Source organism: Chaetodon auriga, chromosome 14 (assembly GCF_051107435.1).
Source record: "Chaetodon auriga isolate fChaAug3 chromosome 14, fChaAug3.hap1, whole genome shotgun sequence".
Taxonomy (NCBI): Eukaryota; Metazoa; Chordata; class Actinopteri; order Chaetodontiformes; family Chaetodontidae; genus Chaetodon; species Chaetodon auriga.
In genome coordinates this window covers 1,788,864-1,805,217 of record NC_135087.1, presented here as the reverse complement: position 1 = coordinate 1,805,217, position 16,354 = coordinate 1,788,864, and the positions used below count along the sequence as shown (strand labels likewise).

The 16,354-nt window shown below is 44.8% G+C and overlaps 2 protein-coding genes across 8 annotated transcripts in view; both read right to left on the bottom strand.

Annotated features, from left to right (window-relative positions):
- Positions 1–10,969, bottom strand: part of ppp2r5eb (protein phosphatase 2, regulatory subunit B', epsilon isoform b) — a 39,357-nt gene extending 28,388 nt beyond the window's left edge. Inside the window, exons 1-2 of one of the 6 annotated variants that reach the window (XM_076748260.1) lie at positions 10,366–10,969; positions 2,696–2,859 (exon numbers count right to left, since the gene is read on the bottom strand). In XM_076748260.1, the coding sequence (XP_076604375.1) occupies positions 2,696–2,859; positions 10,366–10,394 (193 nt within the window). In that variant the 5' untranslated portion in view covers positions 10,395–10,969. Of the gene's footprint in view, positions 1–2,695; positions 2,860–6,979; positions 7,118–10,365 lie in introns of those variants that run through there. The other 5 variants (XM_076748263.1, XM_076748262.1, XM_076748261.1 and 2 more) reach the window with 5 other exon arrangements.
- Positions 10,970–12,656: 1,687 nt separating this feature from the next.
- On the bottom strand, positions 12,657–16,044 carry wdr89 (WD repeat domain 89). Of its 2 annotated transcripts, none has more exons than XM_076749025.1 (2): positions 15,877–16,044; positions 12,657–15,239 (listed from the first exon to the last, which is right to left on the bottom strand). In XM_076749025.1, the coding sequence occupies exon 2, from the start codon at positions 15,207–15,209 to the stop codon at positions 14,049–14,051; it is 1,161 nt and encodes a 386-aa protein (XP_076605140.1). In that variant the 5' UTR covers positions 15,210–15,239; positions 15,877–16,044; the 3' UTR covers positions 12,657–14,048. The 2 variants fall into 2 exon arrangements, with proteins under 2 accessions (XP_076605140.1, XP_076605141.1); XM_076749026.1 differs by having other exon boundaries at positions 12,657–15,220; positions 15,877–15,893.
- Between the last annotated feature and the right edge of the window lie 310 nt (positions 16,045–16,354).

Genomic DNA, 16,354 nt, shown 5'->3' with positions numbered 1-16,354 from the left:
ATCATCAAGTTTGAACCCGTAAGAATCCACCTGAGTCACAGGTAGCAGGTTGAGCCTGCTTCCTGACCTCTGAATCACCACTCACATCTATTTGTTCATCAATTAAAAATGCAAATGAAATGACAATTCAGCCAGAGTATCAGGATACTAACAGGTGACTTCAGATTTGCTGTCATGGCAGCAAACAGCTTTACCTTTATTTACACTTTGTCCTTCTACAGTGACAAGACTAAAACACACCATCTAAAAATGTCAACGTTCATCTGTTCAGGGAGCGACAGAACAGAGAGAGAGCGTTTTATAAATGCATTTAATCAATGTCAATTCTTAACTCAGAAAGATCAAATGACTGTTTCCCCTCATCTGCATGGTGCTCAAATTTCAAATAAAAAGTGGGAACATTCAATGAAAATAAAACACTGGCAATTGATGGGAACGCAGAGCAACAGATTACGAGAATCATCTGACACCGTGACAGAGAAATGATTCATTCATTAAACGCAGATTTTTGTTTCATGTTTGGAGAAACTGACGTGAAATCAAACAAGGGAAATTATTCATCCTCTGCACTGCTTAAACATATCAATTTGCAGAAGTGCAATAAAAGCAGTGTTTCCTCGTAACGGTGATCACAGTATTTAATAAAAATGTTTCTCTCTGTATTAATGCAGTTGTAGTTGTTGGAGTAGATGTACAGGAAAGGGAAATGAGATATGGAGCTTTCTAGGAACCTCAGTGCTGCCTTTCTTCTTCTTCTTTCTTTCAAATGGTCTGATGTTTAATTCTAAGTTTGAGTCCTGATGTCAGCGTGTGAGGGTGGAGCTCAGGTGTGCTGCTGTGTGCTGCTAGCATGTAGATGTTTATGTAAGGACAACAAGTGGAAGTGGAGCATGAACATGCTCACACTAACACACACACACACACACACACACACACACACACACACACACACACACACACACAAACAAACACACACAAACACACACAAACACACACAAACACAGGGAGTGCTCAGGGCTCCCTTCCTGTCCTGAATGTAAGCCCCACCCTCTGAGAAGGGGAAGGGTGGAGGGTCAGCCGGAGAAGAAACCAGGAAGTGGTTTCTATCAGACCCTGACAGGTGGAGGATCTGTCTGGTTTCTGTGTGGCAACATTCCTGCCATCACCACCAAACCACACCGCTGCTGTATTTACACAAGTGAAATGTGAGGCGGTGTCTCATTGTGTATTACTACACCCAGCTGCATACCACACATCGCCTAACGCACTATGATCTGCCGTGTGATATGTGAACACACTCCACAGCTTAGTGACACTGTGGCATTCCTGGACTAACCAGTCAGAGACGACACGGCATCCTGTCAGGAGGCGGCGGCCATTAGAAGGTATCACACAAACATGCATCATTGAATTAAATTTGGGTGAAAATCTGTTTTTACATCAACCTACATCTCGGTCAGCGGTCCCCAATGTGGGGGACGGGCCGCAAAGGGGTCGCAAGATGAATCCAAGGGGTCACACAATTATTAACAAGCTGGGGGAATTAAAAAAAACATGCTGTCCAACACAAATTGTGCTTTTTAAACTTTTCTTCATGCAGGATCAGCAAGGACACTCGGTCACTCGGATACTTTGTCCCACATTAAACAGGATGAGGGAACACAACTTGTCATGGCTCTGACACAAACCAGACCTCTTCTGCGTCTTTGGCGACACATGAATGACATGTTTATGAACCACATGAGAACCTTCCATGAACGTTAACAATGAAGGAATCACTGAAGACAGGTTTTCTCTCCGTCAGTGACACAGACAGACAGCAGCACTGACCTGCCCTGTGTGATCACCATGATGATATACCTGTCCAGGCATGTAGCTGACACACACACAGGCGCGCGCACACACACACACACACACACACACACACACACACACAGGAGCGGGGCATGGTAACAACAACAGCAGTCAGACAGAGCTCGTCCCTGGAACAAGCAAAGCAGGAAAATGAACTGGCTCGAGTTTAGCAGCTCCGATCGAGGCTGCGCCGGTTTCACAACAGTTCAAAATTTCATGAAGGCATCTCTGGGCAGAGAAGCGCTCAGGGGACAGACAGCAGACAAACAGCCGCTCAGCGCATGCAGCGCGTGGTTCACATGCTAAAAGACCAGCTGGGGTAAAGGTGGCGCTCATGTTGAAAATTCTCTGAAGAATCTTGACACCACAAGGCAAACACAGGAGAATATTTGCACTGGCTCTCCTCGACTTGGTGAGTCCATGTACCACCCTGGTGCCCCTAAAGGTCCCCTTAAAGGACTTGATTAACTCAGTGGATTTTGGGACTGCTTAAAGTTGTAAAGGCTCGAAACATGGGTTGAGTTCAGGTTGGTTAGAACAGGTTGCATGTTAGTTCTCATTTAATCTACCTTGAATTTCTAAAGAAGTGACAGCACACGCCTAATTTCAATAACCCTAAATGGAGAAGTCACAAGCTCAAAGTGAAAGTGATGAAGCAAGACTTTCATTGACAGGCTCCATCTGTGAAACACGCCTGTTAACGCCTCTGTGATGTGTTCAGAATAAACTGAAGCAAAGCTGCAAGTAGATTTCATGATGCAACTTCATGTTAGTGTTTGGCTGAGTTATCACCCCCTCAGCCTCCCACATGACACACACCCTCCCCCTCCTCCCCTCTTACCCTTGAGCAGTGGCAAGGGCGTGAGCTCTATGGGTTTGCCCTGAGAGCGGAACTGGGACGAACTCTGCGACCGCTTCTGCTTGGCCTTCCTGACAGACTTCCGTGAAAATCCGTCCACTTTGTCCACAGATGGAGACGTGGTGGCTGCCGAGGACATAGCCCTGCTGGGAGAAACACAGAGGGCAGCGAGCGGTTAACACAATCACATTCGACATGCGTTCAGAGCTCTCAGTCCACTGAGGGCTGAGCGATTAACCACAGAATATCAACCGTTTCACAGAACTGAAACCGGCCTTCAGCTGATGTGAATGTTTGAAGGCAAATATCAACTTTCTGATATGTTTCACTGGAGATGGAGATAATATTCAATGTCTATAAATCAGGTGGTGTTCATGTATAAGACTTCTCTTTATGCCTTCAACTTGACTCCAGTTAAAGTTAGTCCATTATTAAAATGCCTTGAACCTGAAGACGTTTTACGGCCCTCTATGTATGGAGGCCTGTAGTGTTCAATACTAAATACATAAATAAGGCATTATGAATAAATATCATTTATAAATGAACCAATAAATTGAATCAAGTTATTTAATACATTATTAAACTCAAACATCATTCATGATAAATGAGAGAGAGAGAGAGTTGTGTTTGGCCATTATCATGCAGCTCAACATGCCCACTGACTTCTTTTTTTTTTTTTTTATTATTATCCTCCAGCATTTTATATGGCTCGACAAACCTGCACAGCCACAGCAGACGGCCTCATTTTCCCAGCATGGGAGACTATCTAGGCCTGAGCTGAGGCCCAGTTGCAGCACACAAACACACCGCCTTCCTACCTGCCAATGGACCATCACACTCAACACACCCCCACACCAAAAACACCAGCGTCTACCCACAACAATGCAGCCTGTGCTGCGGCTTCGAGGCGCCGCCGCAGCAGGCGGAAGCTGAGGAAACGTCCACTGCTGTGTGTTTGCTGCTGATTAAGTCTAAAAAACTTCTAACAAACTGGCTGCTCAGGCGTGACAACAAAAACAAGCCGGAACAGAAGTCACACTTTTCACTGCAAACTACCGCTGGACTCCTTTTCTGAACCACTCCCGAGGGGAAAAATAAAAGGGAAGATTTCTTTTCAGCTTCAGGAGGGAACGACGAACCGGCTGACGATGCTGCCATGCTCATTACATTACATTAAGTTTTTAGCATTTTAGCTTGTTCCTTCTTTACTACCTGGATGAAATCAATCAATGCAGCTAATGTCATACTGTACAACATACCATTATAAATAAAGCTAAGTAAGTAAGGACAGTTTCAACTGAAATACTGTAAACATGGTAATGCTAGCACGTCAATTTGCAAACACATATCAAGCTAACATGCTGTAGGGTCTCATGATCGATCGAGATGTTTCACTCTGGACCCAGTCATGACTTCAAATACTAGCATCAATACCACCCTTCAAAACCATCAGATCCTCTTTAGACTGGAATTCATCTACGGACTTAAGTTCACTTTACAGTGAAGCAATTTAAGTGTCGTCCTCTACTTCCTCTCTGCGTCATCAAGTTTTATTTAACAATTTCCATGTCTAGACTCCTCCAAAACCAACAGTAACGGAAGACACTGATGTCAGGAGAGAACAAAGATCCTGATGCAGTCCACACCAACCAGGCTGGATGACTGAAGGCCAGAGAAGAAATGAATTACTACTCCAGCAAAACCATCGTTACATAACACGACGTGAATGAGACGCTGCAGGCTGTAGTCTGTGCTGGCTGCATCTCAAACGCTCAGTCAAAGTCACACAGGCAGCCGTACAGTATGTCCACCAGGCCTCGTACATAGCTGTGGACGCACCAGGACACACACACACACACACCACCCGCGCCCACACACACTCCTGCTGCCTGAGGATATGGACGCCACTAGCTGACAGTGAAAGCCTTTCACGAGCGACATGAGGCTGCGCAGCTGATCGTCCATCATCATATCCTGCACTTTTAAAAGTGATTAATGCAGAGTAGACTCACTCCTGTCTGTGGTTCGAGACTGTCAGGGTGTTGATGCAATGTGAGCGTAAGAGAACGGAGATGATAATCAAGACTGAAAACTGTGATTAGTAATCAGAGTTCCTGAACAGCTGAAATGGTCTTTTTCTAGTTTTCATGATATTTTACATCAGAATAGGACAACTCGCAAACTCAGGAGGTGGAAATGACCAAATCCTTGCTCTTTCCTGTCCCAGACCCATATCTGGACCCTGCTCAGGTTTCCCCCAGGAAATTGGTTAGCAGAAGCAGTAAAGCGCCCTACTTTCCTAACTTATGACAAGTTTTCTTTTTCCCCAGACAGCGCAACATGCCGCTGATTAATTACTAGGACACAAACATGTGATGTGATCCGGACGCGTCTCCTCTCGTTACGACTGCAGTTACCAGAAGACGGTTTAAACAATCGGCTTACTGAAACACCTTTGTGTCAAAGACTGCTGCTACACTACACAGCGAAGATGAATAAGCCTCATATTACACTTCCACTGAACGTAGCAGACGCCGGCAGAGACGTCCTTCATTTCAGGCACGGCAGGACGAGGCGCTACGTTGACAGACTGATTAATAGCGCAAATAATTTTTGGTTTTAGTCCTACACGTCTGAAAAATATGACAAAAGTTATTAGAAATTTAGTTTAACTACAGCTTAAGGGATATTGTTTTCATTTACAACTACAGTGCAACACAGATTCACACATGATAAAATGAATTACATGTGTTGCTGATGAGTCATCTGTCAACACAGCGCTTTGTCCTCTCTTTCATAACCACACAGCTGTTAATGATCCAGCTGTATGAACGCCTTCTGCTGGGCATCAGAATCGTCACCAGGGTGAGAAAATACCTCAATCTGAACACTGGTCTGTCTGATCAGTGGCTGTTAGGTTTAACTCCTCCACCTGCCAGTCTGGCAGGTAACTCGGCATCACTCTGCAAGTCCTGCTGCGTTCTACACTCGGTGCTGTGTGGGAAAAATGAACCTGTGGCTGAACACAAAGCTTAATGGAAACTGTGCAGTACATGGACAAAAATGCTGTTGCCTTATGTAGTTGACCGTTTTACCTTTCAAACTCTGGCACAGGACTATTCAAATGTCATACAAAGTGAGTCCCGACAGCATCTCAGCCTCACTGTGAGCCTCAGTAAGAAGACAAAAACTGCAAACTGAGACCTCGACACCTGTTCACCGTGTGCAGCCGAGCCTCGCACAGACAGGACAAAGCAGGCCAGAGCCTCTGAAAATCACCCCCGCTCTGAGATTATCTCCAGCTAATGCTTACGGCGAACAGCTCTGACGTACGCACTCTTTGACACCTTTGTGACTGTCAGGTTTTACTCCTGTAAAACTGAGATGATGGTGAGAAGCAGCAGCTGCATTCAAATGTCCAAAAAAGTTCACTCACAGGATTATTTTGGCCATTTTCCTCGTCTTAACTGAGTGTCTAAGAATAGAGGTTATGATGTGTAGCTGAAACAATTAGCTGGTTAATTGATTAGGTCACGCTCAAGAAATTCTGCAACTATTTGAACAATCAAATCATTTTAGTCATTTTGTTTGAGCAAAAACATCCTCTGATCAGCCTCTCCAGAGAGGACATTTGCTGCTTTCGCCTGTTTTACATCATCGTAAATTGATTATCTCTTGGTTTTGGATGGATGGTCAGAAAAAACATCATTCAAGGACGTCACTGTGGACTCATTTTATAAACAAAGCAATAAATTGATTTAACAGGAAAATGACCTGCAGATTAAACGAAATGAAAGAAAGGAATTGTTACCAGCAGTTCTCGTATTGTGTGCTGTACAGTTTTAACCAAGCCTCACAGCATCAGGGAAAGGGATGGTGATAAAAACAGCCCCGTTTTCAAATAAAGAAACAGTTTCTGAAATACTATCCTCACGTACGCGCCGCCTCCGAATTCAACTTTCAGTCTCTGCAAGGATGACTAAATACAGCCAGTCAGCTTCATTCAGCTCTGATCAAACAGATTCTGTCTGCTGCCTTTTAGGATGCATCTGTGAAGTTGTACATCTCAATGAGCAGCGAAGAGAAAAATTCATCATCAGTGAGCAACTCTGTTTCATCACCAGTGGCAACAATGAATATTCAAAGAGCTGTCAATGCCTTTATGCTTACGCCACCTGGTGAATGCCACCAGTGGAAAAACTACAACCATTCCCCCTCAGAAAAATCTTAAAAATGTGCAAACAGACTTAGTCCAGCTCCACTTACCTGTGCAAAGGGGCACTGGAATCCCCATGCACAACCATCAGTGCCTCACTGTCTACCTCTCTGTCAGCCGGCTAATGGCGAAAACACTCCAGCGCCACAACACACGAGGGAGAGCAAGACTACGGCGGCTGGTCAGGCGTATGGCACCCAAGCACCAAAGCCATTCCCCTCCCCTGTCTCTTACATAAGAGACCAGATGACATCCAAACAGGCTCGGGGAGGGTGGGATTAAAGAACGAGGAGGAAGGAGAGAGGAGGGGGCACAGAGAACAACAGGGAGAGCAACAGAAAGGGAGGAAGAGGAGGGAGGGAGGAAAAGGAGGGAGGGAGGGAGGGAGGGAGGGAGCTGCTGTTCGACAGGAAGTCAACAAATAGGCAACGGCAAGGCAGAGAGAAAGAAGCCAGGGAACAAACTGCACACACAAACACGTACAGGAACACACACACGGGAGATAAAAAGGAGGCTGGCAGCGGGAACGCTGAAGGATCTCGCCTGTGCTCCCAAGTTAAAATTCAAACCCCACAGAGCTGCATAAATCTAACGTCACAGGATCTTTGGCTTCACTTTGGGTATGAGTATCACCTCTGCATCACTTCACCTGAACTCGCGTGTGATCGGAGGGAACGAACTTAAGGTGAATGTGATGAACAGGCAGGTGAAGGCACTGACTCCTGATTTCACTCAGCAGTGAAATGTATGATATTAAGTCCAGGAACAACACACAGCCTCATATTATGATGAATATCATCATCTCCTGCAAAATCCTAAGATTGAATGAGATAGAGCTACAAAGCATCATTCACAATGACTGAACACAAGAAAAGAAAATGCTTTCAAGCTGCCAGAGTCCTTGATGACGTCATCGAATGTCATGTTTTAGCCACCAAACAGTCCCAACCTCAAAGATTTTAAGTTTGTTATCATAAAAGACTAATAAAATATTATTATTATTATTTTTTTTTAAATCATACTTTACCTGCTGGAACTGTTAGATTTTTGGAAAAACTGCTAAAAGGATTAATATGTTGTCAAAATTGCTGTCCGTTTAACTCTCTGTCGATTTATTAATAGACTAATCAGCTCTGGATGTTACTGATGTTTTAATTATGAACTGTACACATGCTTAATAAAACCATCTTCAACATCCTGCTGTTGGCCTCCTCAGGGGGGAGCCACAAAGCATCATCCGTGATGACTAAACACAAGAAACTACATGAAACATACTCAAACTAAGGCAGCAAATATCCATCAGTTTTTCTGCCAATTATTTTCACAGTTAAATTATGAAACTTTTGGTCATCAAACGTCAGCAAACAGTGACAAATGCCTGTCATAGTTTTCTAAAGCCCAAGGTGATGTCTTCACGTCGTATTTTGTCCGACCAACAGTCCAAAACACAAAAGCATTTAGTTTGCTTTTATAAGACGAAGACAGCAAGTAAATATTCACGTTTGACAAGCTGGAACCAGAGTTTATTGGCATTCTGCTTAAAAAATTATTCAGAAAATAATCAGATCATCAAAATTGTTGGAGAATAATTTTTTTGTCAACCGGCTAACCGTGTCGCTCTGTGAACAGTGCACACACTCAACAGATTAATATACAGTGTCTGCGGTCACATCCTGATGTTTGCATTTAAAAAGCGGGAGCTGCAAAACACCATTCATGATGAACACAGAATGTCCTTAAAGCAACATATGAAGCCAAAACTCCTTTAACTCTGCAGCCAGTACAGACTCCCAGAACCAGAACCAGGCCAGTTTCATGCCTATCATAGCAACAAATTATTAATTATTAATAAAGAGGCCAGATTATTTTACATATTCATTTCTTAGATTTACTGATAACAGATAAGTGGTCCCAGCACTAATTATATCAGTATGAATCCCAGATCTGCTATTTCAAATCCTTATTGTAAATACTCACTTCCTCAGAAAGCCTCTTGTTACCACGATTGACTGAATGCTGCAATCTGACAGCACGTTTTAATTGGTGTGATACACTCCTGTTATAATTACACTGTTCACACAGTCAAGAACAGAAGAACAAAGCAACTCTCTACCACACACACAGACACACAGAACAGATAGGAAGGAGGTAGTTACTACACCACAGTTACCAAAAACACTGGAGATGTTAAGCTGCATCTTAGATCTGGACCGGGACTCAATATGGTGGGACATTCAAACACCTTGAAGATGAGTCTGTGTGTGTACCAACACTACAGGTACACCTACACAAAACCTCACAAACACACACTGGCACTACAGATGCCCTCACGTGTAATGCATAACAGCACACCTGGCCTCTGACACGCTGATATCATTCACACATGACTGACAGGTCAGAGGTAAGCGTTTGAGCAAGAGGCTTGTTTTTCTCTCTATACTACAATCAGTCCAGCACACTCCACCAGCCATTATGTTCATCTTTCTGCAGGTCTCACTGATCGCTACCTGTCATCATCCATGTTACTATGGTGTCATTAGTGGTGATGAGCTCTCTCTATGCACATGACACCAGATGTTGAACAATGCTGGCCAATGCAAGAAAACATGACGGGCCGGTGGCATATTTACAGGTGGGACTTGATCAGACACAGTAACTTAGTGCAAAGCCACTCAAAGTTCATATCGTTTTATCACACATTTGACAGTTGGCTTCACTTGACAAGAAAGCGAAACTTGTCTCAGAGCACATTCACGGGGCTTTTTCAACCCACACGGATTAAACATCAGCATTTACTTTTAAGCAAACCTGCCTATAACCTGACATCAGCACTGTCTGGGCACATCAGCCACCACCTACGGCAAATAACATAATAAAGATTATATCTATTTACAATGTAATTCGATGTTATATGTTTACTGTTATCAGATAAGGAAGCAAATTAGGCCACCGACTGCATAAGGTCAAAAACCAAGCCGTTTGGGAGAGCTGGCGTTAGCTTGGCCATGTTGGGCCTGGCAGCAGCGAGCAGCATAATATTCAAAACTTGACAGCGCGATAACCTCAGCAACGTTAGCTAGCTAGCAACGATAGCTTCCCGATTAACCGTTACAAAGCATGTGAATTTAACGTAAATACTGTTAGCTAGTTGTCTCCTCAAAGGACACAAAACACTTAAAAATTCTAAACATGAAGACAATCTAACCCTTGACCAAAGCTGTCAAGCTTTATTTCAGAAAACGGCATTTTAGCTAGCTAGCTAACGTGAGAGCTACAGCTATCGCGGGTTAGCTCAAAATGAACATGTTGCCTTAGCTCGTTAGCCGCCACCAGCTAGCGTTCAGTGCATCTTGCAAATGAAACACAAGAAGCTGACATGAAAACACTGAATAGATCAAATCTAAATTTTACATGTGTGCTAATAAAATAACGTTACCTGGGCGGGCTTGGGCGATCAGCCATCATCCCAGATGTAAATACAGGGGCAGTGCTAATGCTGCTACCGTTAGCTAGCGTTCAAAGACTGACAGACCGACTGGGTTGGGAGACACACAGCGTCCCGAGTCCCGACCCGAGCCCGACAAGCTGCAGCCGACCGAGTGGCTGTTAGCCCTCCAATTGTAGTAGGCTACTTTACCTTGATCCTTTGCGGTTCGCAACGGAGACGGCGGCGAGGAGTTATCCTATGTTTGGAAATCTATCGGGCTATCTGTTAGGCTACCTCCAGCTCGGTGCGAACAGCCTTTCCCAAGCAGCGGCGGAACAGCAGGAAAATTTGGCCTGAAACAGCCAAACCCACGAGTACCTTTTTCCTTCCAACGGAATAATCCTCAAACTCCCATTAATAACAAAATGCAGCTATATAAAACGATTAGGTTAACGCAATTACATTCCTGTTACTGATTCAATTGCTCGTCTTCCCCAAACCCCTGGATTTTGGTATTTTCCTTAGCTCGTTTATGATTCAGGGATGTTTCTTTTCACCCTATTGTCAACACTGCTGGGTTGAGACCATGGCACACATAACAGAAACGCATAGTAGCGTGCTTGACGGGTTAAGATCGACGTACGACGGCGATTGGCTGCCGCGAGCGCTGTCAGGCGTTGCGATTGGACATCAGGCGACGTCAATCATCGCAGAGGGAAACGAGGCTCTGAATCCGTCGGTTAGGTGGAGAAGAAGGGACAAGGAAAGAGATCGGGGCAGAAAGGAAAGTGCCGTGTGTGTGTGTGTGTGTGTGTGTGTGTGTGTGTGTGTGTGTGTGTGTGTGTGTGTGTGTGTGTGTGTGTGTGTGTGTGTGTGTGTGTGTGTGCGGAGTCTCCGCCACACAGCGTGCTGGAATGAGGCTAAACCTGTCCGAGGCCCAGCCCTTCGCTTCCTCACTTCTTTAGCCGCACTTTGACGGCCGACTGGACCTCGCTTCGCCGTACATGTGTTATTTTCCAGCCCGCTTCAGCGCTGGGTGGAGGACGGATGGATTTCCGTGCAAACCCCGCGATGAGAGAAGGATATGTTCGCGGGAGGAGAGTTACATAACTATAATATAGGTCTACTATGAATAAAGCTAATGCTACAGCACGTCCATGGGCGTGCATGCGGGGGGGCGAAGGGGGGGGGGGGGGGCAGCTTGTTCCCATCACCTGCTCAGTTGTGGCTGTACTTTTATTTTCTTGAATAAAAAAACAGTTTTCAGTTTTCCAATTTTTTGGAATAAGATCAAATGAATGGTTAAAAGTTTAAAAACAATAATATAGTATAATGCTATTCTGTACTATGACACACACACACACACACACACACACACAGACACAATGGAGGCAATAAGACCTCGTGGTTTTGCATAATTATAAACTATGAATTTGCAATATCATTACTGATGCATTAATATGTAATCAACATTTTAAAGTGGAAACAGAACTTTTCAGCCCCTCCAGTGTTTCTGTCGCAAAGACGAGTGGCTCAGCAACTTCCAACGACACACGTTTGTTTCCACGTTTGTGTGGAGAAACGATCAACTTCAATTTGGAAATAAGAGAGAAGAAAGACGTGTTCAGTGTTTAGTGAAGAGGTGAAGGGAAACTGTCCAAATTTCTACATGCAGTAATAACATAGTTTGAGTATTGCTTCATGCAAACAAGTAACTACAGCAGGGGCTGGTGTCAGGAGTTCATTTATCATTTCATCTGTAATGGAGACCTGAAAGCAGGTTTAAATGGAGCTAGCTGGACTGGATCACCTGTCGGCCTCCAGGAGGTCGTTAGTGTTGGAAGGCCAAACTGCACAGCTGCAGTGAGGCTTAAACAGCCATTACACCGTGCAATTAACATTTACTGCAAACTGATCTATTACCAGCTAATGGACGCTTTCTTTACTGTATGACACTGCATCGTATGTTATATCACAGTAAAGGCCAAAAACGGACCTTTTCTTTTGGACAATAAATGCATCATATTAACAGGATGTTTAGAAAACACTGAAGTCAATATATTCAAGATATATTGATAAATATATCAAGATAAATATATAGAATATCAGTATACTTTCAGTGTCTGCAGGTTTAGCTCCAGGTCACGGATGGATTTTTGTGATCTTTCCAAAAATCTGTCGTAAAGGTACACTAAAAAAAAAAAAAAAAAAAGAGAGAGATGGGACTGGAAATTCCTGAAAATCTTGATCTGATTTGCACCAGTTTTTATTGTTTCTGCTCCTAAGATGCTTTTGTCTGCTGGTCTGAGAGGTGAATTATTGGATATTTGCTTTAAGATATCAGCTCTGAAGGAAGCTTCTCTGTTCATCTGGATTTAATAAATCAATGACTCAGCCTGACTCATCAGCATATAAATATGCCTTTTGTTCCTTTGTAGCACGTTGTAAAGTTGAATAAATACAACCCCACACAAAGATCACTGAGTCACCAGACAGACTTATCGTTTAATGTCTCTAATGTGAAGGAGACTTTGCTTCAGTCACTGCAGGATTTGTCTTTGGTCACACACAGAAAAACACACACACACACACACACACGCACACACACACACGCACACACACACACACACACACACGCACTGCCAGTCATGTTGTCCCACTCTTGACCGTTTGAGAGCGAATCTGGACCCTCAGCGTCATCCTGCCGTGCCGAGCGGCTCCGCTGACTATCGACACTCGTCCCGCTGAACAGAACGCAGCCGCTTCAGCTGAGAGACATTCACAATCATGGACACTTTGACTAAGTGATAAACATCAAAGGAAGTTCGGCTGTGGCCCAGTTTCACACTCAGTGCACAACATGTGCTATGTGTTATGATTGACAGCGCTGATATAGAACAAATCAACGTACTGATCATCTGTCAAGCCTTTTTCATGTCTAAATGTTTTGTTCTGTCTGTTTCTGTGGATCTTTCTCGAGTACTTCTTCCGTTTCCTTTGTGTGTTACAAAGCAGGAAAAAAAAGACTCAAAAATCAAAGGTAGTCTGACACCTTTGATGTTTTGTCGCTATTCCAGTGTGAGCACAAGTCCTGCTTCGACCTGTGAGTGAAGACCACGTTTACCTCAAGTGAACATTCGATCTGGATCAGAACGCAGGTTAAAGCAGATTTTAATGTGTGTCAAACGCCCTGCAATCACAATGTGATCCGAAGGGTCAGACCACACCTGGAGGCGGGCCGAAAGTAGCCCACCTGTCACATGTTAATGCAGGCGTAATAAACCAGTATTGATCAGAGCGGTCGCAGACAGTAAACAGTGCATGACTGCTCGTGTTTGGAATCTAAAATGGACCAAAAATCATGTCAAAACAAGCCAGAATGATCATTTCTTCATTTCAAAACTCAGTGTATCAGTGTGTCTATAGGTCAAACCAGCACATCTGCCTGGTCAAAGGTGAAGACAGGTGAACTTTGACCTGCCTCACACCGCCACAGGAAACACCTGAATCTGTCTTTTGTTGAGGAGTTCATGGAAGCCACCAGACGTTGAGTGGGATCACAGTTTGTGAAAGGTTTCTCTCTCCTGATGAATTGTCCTGAACAAAACATTCTGTCTGTGGAAACTCTTACAAGACATGAAGTCTGAATATTCCTCGTCTCAGAGGTGAACGCTGGCTGAGCAGCAGCGCACTCATGATTCTGTGCTTTCAGACGTCGTCTTTGCCGCCTTCTTCCCTCTCTGGTAGCCGTGTTTCTTATGCGGCCTGGATTTGAGTCTCAAAGCTGATTCGCTCTTCATGGACCTTTTCCCTGCCGTGAGTCCCTCCCCTCCTGGTTTCCATAGCAACAGCTGAGCATCCTCTCCCCCGGTGACCAGCGCCTCCTCCACTGCGTCCCACAGGAAGCAGCGCACCGTGGAGGTGTGGCCGCCCTCAAGGCTCCTCAGCGGACGAAGCCCCCCGCCGTCACACTCCATCAGGTGGAGATTCCCGCTGTTCATCCCTGCGACCACCAGCAGCTTCTGGGCCTCCTCCAGCCACCCCCCCCCCACCAGGTAATCCACGCCCCCCCCATCAGCCAGCGGAGTCAGGCTGCGAGCGTCAGAGGTGCTGAAAAGAGTAAGCGGCTCGTCTGTGTCCAGCTGACCCAGATCCCACAGGTGCAGCCCCTCGTCGTGGCTGAGGCACAGCAGCCGGGTGTAATCTGCTCCGGACCAACAGACCGAGCCGGCAGACGAGTCGCTGTTACAGGTGGCCAGCAGGGCCTCCTCCTCCGCCCCCCGGCTCAGGTCAAAAACATTAACGAGGCCGTCTGTGGAGCCGGACGCCAGACGGTCTTTGTCTCGAGGGTGGAAGCGCACCTGTGTGATGTCGTCACTGTGCGACTCAGAATACACCCCCAGAAGAACACTGCCTGGTTTCCTGACGTCCCAGAAAACCAGGAAGCTGTCTTCATCGTTAACCTGCTCCGTGCCAGCACACAGGAGTGTGCCGCTGCAGCTCAGGTCGAAGCTACAGTAGCTGTGTGACGGATCACTTTTAAAGATCTGGGCAGCCTCTGTCCCAGGGCGGCGGGCGTCCCACCCCCGGACCGTCCCATCAGCAGAACCAGAGTAGAGGAGGTCAGGGGAAGTGTGAGAGAATACAACCCCACAGAGCGGCCCGCTGTGGCCCCGATACTCTCCCACCAGGCTCAGAGTGTCCTTGTTGTGAAGGTGGACGGTGAAGTTGGAGCAGGTCACGGCCAGCAGGCCAGTCTGCTGCAGAGCGACGTCCAGCAGGTAGGTGGGTTCCTCAGGGCGTGACCGCCGAGCGATGGACAGACCTCTGAGCTTGTCCTCCAGACCGTTCATGGCAGCTCAACCTGATGAGATTCAACCAGACTGAACAGGACAAACAGATTGCAAAATTAAAGTTGTGTTTCAGACGCCCAGCAGCTTCTTGTCACATCCAAAGTCTGAGAAAAACACACGTGTAAATGTATAAATGCATATACAACATGACAGTAACATCTGGTCAAAACGTCACCTCCTCTTCGATGGCAAGACTCAATTCAAAATTCAGATCCTTTAATGTATCAATGTTTATTGTCCAAGGTCCATATTAGGGCAGAGCCATTGATGCTCTAGGAATCGTTACAAATCATTTTGCAATTCGGCATCCAGTCAGGACAACACATGACAACTGAAGCAACTTGTTTTGTTTTGTTGTTTTTTTTTTTACTGCAATTTATCACATGCAAACGTTTGGTGAATGCAAACAATGCCGAATTGTGCAAAGCAGCACACCAGTCTCTAAAGACAAGTCGCGTTCAATATGTAATTTAAGATTGTCGTTAAACACAAAATACACACATTTTTAAATGGAGTTTGGTGTTGATCTCTTCACCTTTGACCGATTCAAACAGAAATAGGGTCACAATCGCCATGTAAATCAGTTATTGTTCTTGTGTGTTATGTGTTGTTATTCCTGTGTTACATGTTGTTATTCATCTGTAGAGTGTTGTTATTTTGAACCTACCTACGTGCTAGAAACTTCCACACACAAAAAAACGGCGAACTTTCTACTTGGACGCCATTTTGGACAAAACACCACAGCACATTCTGAAGGTATTCTGAACAATTTAAACATGAACGTTTATCAAAAACCTCATAAAAAGCTCCGATAATATCATCACACCACTTTCACAACAAGCATGTAGGATACGGCGTTACTCCGTGTTTCAATATCTACAGCCGGGTGGGAACCCTTCCTCAATAAAAGGTTCCGCCGGAACAAGAAATCAACCGTACAGATAGCGGATGTTGTTCTTCGCTGTCAAACCAAACATTTTATTTATGTGTTGTTATTATTACACACGAATCGCCATCGATTACGTTTGTTTTCATAACTTATTATATTTATTTTATTGTTTTCTATTTTTTCCTTTTATGAATTACTTCACTTTATTTGAAGAGAGGAGAACATATTTGCCTTTCAGTGACTCCTCTGCAGATAT

Coding starts and splice junctions, on each gene's coding strand:
- wdr89 (XM_076749025.1), bottom strand. CDS start 15,209: ATGAACGGTCTGGAGGACAAGCTCAGAGGTCTGTCCATCGCTCGGCGG.